Raw genomic sequence first — 8,376 nt, 5'->3', positions numbered from 1 at the left:
GTTCAAAGCCAATCTCAGCAACCTACTGTACCCTGTCTAAAAATAAAAAGGGCTGGAGATGTGACTCAGGGCAAAGCAATCCTGGGTTTAATCCCTAGTACCACAAAGGTGGGAAGAGAGAGATATTACCTGGTGAACTACCATTTTTGTTTTCTGTTCCTCAAATATATAGGTTCCTATATACTTCCTTCAATAATGCTAGAAATATACAATCTACTCCCTGTTCCCTGCCCTCCCTACCTAATTTTTGGAGACATTTTGTTTGTATGTCTTTATGACACCATTAGCTTCATTTTAACATATTTTAATAATAAAAATGTTTAGTTTACTTTAATCATGTTTTTAGGTCAGTTTTTTTCTTCTGATATCAGTGAAGGTAACTTGAATTTGTCATTCATTTTCTTCATATCACATTTTAGGATGTTATTCTCAAGTAAAATTTTCTCAATTAAGCTAAAATCATCTATAGTATTTAGAATTTTATTAAACTCAAATACTTTCTGAACTCTGCCTTTTCCTTTTCCCATTGAAATGTCTGCTGGTGGTACAGTGGAGATATTTCAGGAACTTAGCTATGTGTCTGGAGTTCAGAGGGAGGATCTAGGCTGGAAAAAGAAATGTAGGGATGGTGACTGGTATGTGTATGTGTGTGGTGGGATTTTGGTGAGGTAGGGATAACTCCAGGCTTTTGGCTTGGGCACTTGTAAGTGTCATTCTCTATTAGGTAACACAGATGAGGTACAGGAGATGTTAAACTTTGCATATGTTGAGTTGAAGACATTTACTTAACTGGAACTGGAGATGATATAGATTATGTAGTCTAATTTAATTCTTTTATGGATGAGGAAATGGAAGTTCAGGAACAGCTAGCTTACAAGAGATTTCCCAGGGCATGTTCTGCAGTTTGAGGCCACCTGAAATTGTAGGGAAGACTATGTAAGTAAAAAATACCTCTAGGTCACTGAATCTGGGCTTGACTTAGTCATCCTAGATATCAAAACAAAAAAACCCCACAACTTTTTGTAGTCATATTGGTGCTCAAGCCAAGTGAAAATTCCTGCCTACTTTGGGGAAGAATTTAGTGTCCAGAGTGGGTTAACACTCTCCCAATATTGATTTATATTTATTTTGATTTCAGGAAACTTTAGACTGTGATGATAATAGGAATAGGCTAGGCTGGGCCTTTTTCAGGTGGAATAATTGGGCATCTGCATTGTAGCATTTATTGCATCTTAAAATGGTTGAATAGTTTGTTACTGTTGTAGATTCCTACTTGTGATTTTAAAATATTGTTTGAATTCCAAGGAAAGTTTGGGTAAATGGAAGTAGGGTAAATGGAAGGTGCTTAGAACAATAATTCAACTCTCTGAGAATCCCAGTGAGGCTCTATGATAGGTCAGTAAGTCGCGATTTTCTATCCAGAGTTTGATTTCTAATTAGCTACAGAATTTTAGGTAGGTTGTTTCAACTTCTCTGGGATATGATTATCCATAAAATGGGGATAAGGGGGTCTACCACACAGAATTGTCAAAGGAAGCACATTTGGTTCTTGATCATTGTTTCCCTTCTTCATAATAACATTGAACCATTTAGCCAGCAGCCAAGTTGGTGTTGAAGATGTACTAAGGGTCAGTTTTAGATTTTCCACTCTTTCTAATCCCAGTTCCCAATAAAAAGACTACTTTCTGTCAAGTGAGAATGGTGGCCTGGGGTTGGGGGTGGGTGGTGGGAAAGCCTGGGAATGTTCTCAAAGGAAGAAGAAAGAGGCCAGTAAGTGTAACAGTCCTGTGGTAAGGTTCCAGAAGGATGTCAAGGATTCAAAGGAAGGCCTTGGGGTTTGTCGAGGGACACTGGGTTTCTGACTGCAGGCAGAAGAAGTCTGTACCTCAAAAAAGAGAGCTGTGACTGTCAAAGGAGTCTTTCTCAATTTAACTAATGACAACATAAACCTCTTTGGGTGTGACCCTTAGAAGTTCTGATGACTCAGATGGATTTTCTCATCTAACTATTGAGAGGTAGATTTCAAGTTAGGCTTAACTTCATTCAAATAACATTTAAATGTTTTCAGACTTTGAGCCTCAGGAGTAATTGCTTAATGTTGGTAAATTAGAATAAGCTTTTAAAAAATGCAGAGAACAAAATCAAGAACCTCCATCAACAAATCTGTTTCTTTCCTGCAGAGTGGGGCTCCAGACTCAAAGGCTCCTTTTCTGGGTTTCTACATCCACTGCCACATCCACAGCTAGTTCAAGTCCTTCTAACAATCCTACTGCACAGGATTGCCATGGGGTTAAATGGCAAACTGTGCCTGACATATGGTTAACATTCAATAAATGGGATAGACTACCATTCTGTCATATAATATCCAAAGAAGAATGCTTATTTCTCATCATGGTTAATGTTAAAGTTCATCCAAGTAATTTCTGATGAGTGTTTTAGGAGCCAAGACATATTTATTGGGAAAAGGGGAATACTATCAGTATACTTTGGTGTATGCTAAATGATCTTACTGAAGTTTCCTAAAGGCTTTCTCTTAGCTTACTTCATTGGCAGGCAAGCTGATACAGGTATTAACTTAACAAATCTATTTCTAAGTGAGTTAGAAGCTTACTGTATTTACTGTATAAGGTAATTTATGGAAAAGAGGGAGAAACATAATGTGGAACAATGCCTTCTGAGAAATCTTGTAGAATCCATAGCACAACTTGCCTTAAACAGATTACCATGATTCTCATAATTTGCATTGACACTGATGAGATGACTTGTTGAATAAGTGAAGCTTTTAGCATTTGACATGTTATATAAACATTATTAATATGGATAAAAATCTATTACCTTGACATTTCTGAGCTTAAAATTTGCTCATTTGCTACATTCCTCGGGGATCAGTGGTTCTTTCATGTTTTCTGAATATAACCATCTGATATAAAGATCAACAATATTTATTTCATGTACATGTGGCCGAGGCAGTCAAAAAATATTTTTCTTTAGTAGGTCCCCAACAATCATACTTATTTTTTCCATTTAAAGGTCTAAACTTACAGTCTGATCTCATTGAGCTTCATACTTAAGAAATTTCTAGACACTTTAAAAAGAGACCTTTTATCATGATTGATTTTCCTTTAATTTGAAGGTTAAACTATGTGGTGTTTAAGACAAAAAGATGGAAACAACAAAAGTTGATATTTGGCCCAATTTATTATTGTTGCATTTATAAGTACATTCTCCCAATTCTCTGCCTTAAATCCCGGTGATGCTTTTAAATTTGTAACACGTATCCATCTCTAGTTTCTTTATGCTGAAATGTTTGACTTCAAAATGTGAAGCATGTCTCAGGAAATAGTGGTAACATGTAGGATGCAACACTTGAAAGATCACAAAATTCACTGTGAAATGCTACTAGACATGTAACCCTTCATTATATCTGGAGTTTGAAATTATGATTTTATACAGAATAGAAAAGGATATATGCCAGTTATATAAAATGTAATGCAATTAAAAATATGATATCTTAAACATTTATACTACAAATTTTGAAAACCTGTAGATGAGTCACAAAATCTGAGAAATTATTGTGATGAAATTGCTTTTGTTCTTTTCTCCTCATTTTCCATAAGGTCAACTTTTAAGATCTATGTCTGTATTCCATGAAGTTAGTTTTTACCTACAGAACAAGTGGTAATAAGCCAGTATGGCATGGCCCCCAAAGGTGATATTGAGGAAAATAGGATAATAAGGGAAAATGATTTAAAATATTAAAGTTTTTATTATTATTAGATGAAATCAACTGAAACCTGGTAAATAAGTTTTTAAGAAAATCAGGTTCTTATTGTTCTTTTACTTTATATCCAATAACTGCATCAAACTTAATTTTTACTCTTTTTTTTAAAATTTCCCGGAAACGTTGAGGTAAGAACCTAGAAGAAAGATACATAAAAATAATTAGGAAATAAACATTAAGTGCATTTGCAAAATATCTTCTTTTAAAATACTTTAATTTCTCCTGAATCAGGTCATGTTCCTCTTAGATAAGATTAAGAACTTTAACTCTGAGTTTGTATTATATATTTTTTCCTATTAAATTCATTTCCTTTTCAAAAGGGTAGGAGTGACCTGAATATTTTTTGTAAATATACATATACATGTACAAACACACATACACACATATACATATATATACACATATGTATATACACATATGTACTTATCTTTGAAGTTTATATTTATTTTTGAAATAAATATACTCCTATGTTTTTCAGAATATCTAAGGGAAGAGGCATGAAGAACAGAATAATTGAGATACTAAAGGGTTAAAAATAGAAACATGACAATGAAAAATAAGTGAGAATAGAAGCTAATTTTATACTTTATAATTCAGAATGTTACTTAAATGTTCCACTAAAGATTGGGGAAATAGAACTGCTAAACAGAAAGGCAGCCAATGCACTTAGTTTTGAGAATACTGATGAACAAATTAATTGACCTTTGAGTTTAAATCCCTCACATGTAAATGGAAAAATTAATCTCTCTCTCCCAAGTGTTCCGTGAGGAATCTTTTTTTAAAATTGTTTTTAGTTGTGGATGGACACATAACCTTTATTTATTTATTTGTTTGTTTATTTATTTTTATGTGGTGTTGAGGATCGAACACAGTGCCTCACACATGCTAGGCAAGCACTCTACCATGGAGCTACAACTCCAGCCCTCCTGTGAGGAATCTAGTGTTGATAAAAAATGTATTGAACAGTGATAGATATGTAGTATGTCTCATTTCCCAACATATAGTTAAAAGAATATTCAGGAGCTTGTAATATTCCAATGTGCTTGAGAGAAACAGAATTTTAAGTCACCGTAATATACAGAGATCTGACAGACAGCATTAAAATAGGGTTTGGAAATTGAATAGCCAGCCCTCATGGGGGGGAATTAAGGCAATGACAGTAATTGTAGTTGTAATAATAATAGTAAATAGCAGCACATAACATTCATTGAGTACTCATAGTATAAATACAGAGTACTTTAAAATGTTTTATTTACTCATCTCAGCCTCAAAAAGTCCTACTGTTTTTTCCATTTCATAGAGGAAGAAACTGAGCTTCAAAGAAGTTCAGTAACTGATCTGTGTTTCTGTTGACAGCAAGTCCCAAACACAGCTTCATTCAACTCCGGAGTACAAACTTTGTTAAAGTTCTAGGAATCAGAATGACTTTAGTGCTTTCTATGTGCCAGTCACTTTTCAAAGTACAGGGGATATAGTGATGAAAAATTGGCAAATTTTTCTCTCCCAGAGAGTTACATTCTTAAGGGCCATAACACTGAGTGCTTATTTATGCAATGAGACACACACAATGCTAAAAATAGGTTCTCACTCATTTCTCATCAAGGACACCTGGAGCCTTATACCTAAATGTCTAGGACATATTCAACCATGGCTTCTAGCAGAAAGGGCTAGAAAGATTGACACATGTCATCCGTTAAATATGTAATTCTTTTGGTATTCTAGATCATTAATTCTCAAAGTATAATCTTTAGACCAACAGGTAACTTCTGGTAGCAGTTATCTGTTAAAATACATATTTCTGAGTCCCAACTCAATTATCCCATATTAAAATTTTTAGAAGTGAGATCCAGGAATCTATTTTTAAATTTCCCTAGTGATCCTGATCTCCACCAACTTGGAGAAGCCTGAAGTTAGGTACTGGCAGCAAGAGGTTTCTTCTTCCAGTCAACTCAAGGCTCCTCTGCAGTTTCCCCTACTTACCTGAACAGCCTCACTGCCACACTGCTGTCTCAGGTGAGTGAGTCATGACAGGGCATATGTCATGATGAGGGAGTCTTTAAGCCAGAGGTTTCCAACATGGGCTGACATTAGTAATCCCCCAGAGAGTTGCTACATCTCTGAAAGCTAGGCCCATCATGGATCTTAAGGAGCAGGTCTCAGGCATCAGCATTGTTTAAAGCCCCCAAGTGAATTCCAATGTACTCCAAAGTTGAGTGCTATTGCTCCAAAGGAGGGCTTCTGGGATTTTAATATGTGTACAAATCATCTGGTATCATAGAAAGTTCTCATTCAAGAGATCAGGAGATTCTGTATTTCTAACAAACTTCCCAAGACACTGATGGAGGTAGTCCATGGACCCCACTGGAAGTAGTAAAGCTCAAGGATCTCCAAAATGATAAAAGATCATTTAGCAATTCCTATGCTTCACTATGATTTCCCACAAAATAAAAGGTGAATGATATCTGAGAATGAATATCTAAAACCTAACTAGGGTCTTCTTTTATCTCATTGCCCTATGATTTTTCTATGTGAAAATGCTTTAAAATATCCTTCATAGTCATTCATTTGTAAAACAAGACTTCCAGAAATAAACATTTTTTAAAAAACAAAATGAATGTAAAAACATGTGGACATGATTCAGTTGGTTTACTCAATGGTTATACCAATCTCACCTACCTGATTAACCTGTGTGGTTTTTAAAAAAAAAAATTGATAGAATCTTTGAGTCTATTGTTTTTTCTTAATTTAACTCTATTTAATTACACTTTATCAACTGTCTGGTTTAAAATATGAATTAAAAACATGTAAGAGATAAATGTTCACTTCCAATGCTGACAAACTTAACTGTTACTTACTTTTCCAAGATAAGTAAAAAGTTTAGAGAGGAGGGAACCAAAATCATCCTTTTCTCAGTCAGGATCCCATTCATTAGCTTGTCTACCACTTCCTCAGGTTCCAGGGTGGGTCCTAAACTGAAATCAGAGGCAGACTTTAGAAACAAAACATTCACTAAGGTTTCAGTTTTGGCTTAGTGTTAAATAAATGAAATTACTAGATGACTCAACGTAACTATTCTGTATCAGCTAGTTTATCAAAGGTGCTCAGAAATTGCAGCTACTTTATCATTAATAAAAACAACCATTTATTTAGTACTTATTAGGTACGATACATTGTGCTAGACCTTTACATTTGTTATTTAAGTTTTACAACACCTTAGTCATACTGTAAACTTTATTTTATGAATGATAATTATAGAAGCAACTAGGACTCAAAAATAAGTTAGCTATGCTAGGACTAACAAGTTCACTTCTAAATCTTGGGGAAGAAGTCAGATACTATTGTACAAGTTTTGTTATTATACTAAGTATCTTTATTGAATGAAGTCTAAAGTTTCAGAGGAATTAAAATATAGTTATTCCCCTGGCTCTACTTTCTTGATCATCCCATGGAACTTTTACATTTATTAGGTCTTGATTCACTTTTCAGCCTTGTTTCTTAGTTCCATGTCACACACCATCACTGTGTAACCACCCTGCATCACAGACTAGCAAGTTGTCCCTAAAATGTGGCTTTTCACCAATCCCAAAAAACCAAAGCCTGAATGTTCACCCTGATACCTGATGCTAACACGCAATAAGGGGAATGTAGGGAAGAATAGAAGTGCTTTGGATTAGACAAATGGGAATGAAGGGAATGGAGAGGGGATGGGAATAGGAGATAGCAGAATGAAGCAGACATAAGTTTCCTATGTTCATATATGAATACATGGCCAGGGTAACTCCAGGTCATGTACAATGACAAAAATACTCCATGAATATTCCACATATGTAGAATATGTCAAAATATACTCTACTGTCAGTATAACTAAAAAAACACAAATTTTTAAAAGTGGCTTTCAAGTCTGGGTGTTAGAGTTAAGATCACTTAGGGAGGATTGTTGTCATAAGAGTTTGTCAGTTTTTAATATTTTGTTAATCACTTACAAAAAGAGACAAATAATTAAATGTACTCATGAAACTTGCCAATGTCACCAAACTGAGAGGCTAAGATTTTGGGGAAGCAGATTCTGAATGTGTATAATTAGTTAAAAGAAGTATGACAAAAAGTATTATATGAAGTTCTCTAGAAATAAATACATAATAGTGCATTTAAGAGGGAAAAAATAATGGAACTGAGCCCGCGGGGAATGCTTCTTGGAGCCTACTCTTATCGGAGCTTACACCGAGCACGGAGCGGCCGAGTTCCGGCTCCTGGAACTGCCCTGGCCCAGGGCTAGGAGCCCACGGAAACTGCTTCTCAGTCCGGGTCCTGCTGAGGGCCGGTCAGGACTCACCCGTTGCTTTGGTTGCCCGGCAAGGGGAACGAAATGCTGCCATTCGCATAGGATACCAACATGGCAGAGATCTGATGTCATCAGAAAGCGGCGGAGGAGAGAACTTCATCAATACCAGCGGCGACAGAAACAGTTGGTCTCCTGGTAGGGGGGGTGAGGCACAGACACCCGAGTCTCCTCAATTTGTCGTTGAGCCAGAGGGGAGGAGCCGGGCCGCCGCCAGCGCCCGGAGCAGGCCCAGCGGCTCGCCAGCGTGGTGACC

The 8,376-nt window shown here is 36.0% G+C and overlaps 1 protein-coding gene across 1 annotated transcript in view; it reads right to left on the bottom strand.

The window, feature by feature from the left end:
- Positions 1-3,179: 3,179 nt before the first annotated feature.
- LOC107153605 (estradiol 17-beta-dehydrogenase 11) overlaps positions 3,180-8,376 on the bottom strand; it is a 31,883-nt gene continuing 26,686 nt past the window's right edge. The window contains exons 6-7 of the mRNA XM_015499145.2: positions 6,637-6,753; positions 3,180-3,917 (exon numbers count right to left, since the gene is read on the bottom strand). Coding sequence (XP_015354631.1) covers positions 3,827-3,917; positions 6,637-6,753 — 208 coding nt within the window. The 3' untranslated portion in view covers positions 3,180-3,826. The remainder of the gene's footprint in view (positions 3,918-6,636; positions 6,754-8,376) is intronic.

Source organism: Marmota marmota, unplaced genomic scaffold, assembly GCF_001458135.2.
Source record: "Marmota marmota marmota unplaced genomic scaffold, marMar, whole genome shotgun sequence".
Taxonomy (NCBI): Eukaryota; Metazoa; Chordata; class Mammalia; order Rodentia; family Sciuridae; genus Marmota; species Marmota marmota.
This window is presented reverse-complemented; position numbering and strand designations above follow the sequence as displayed.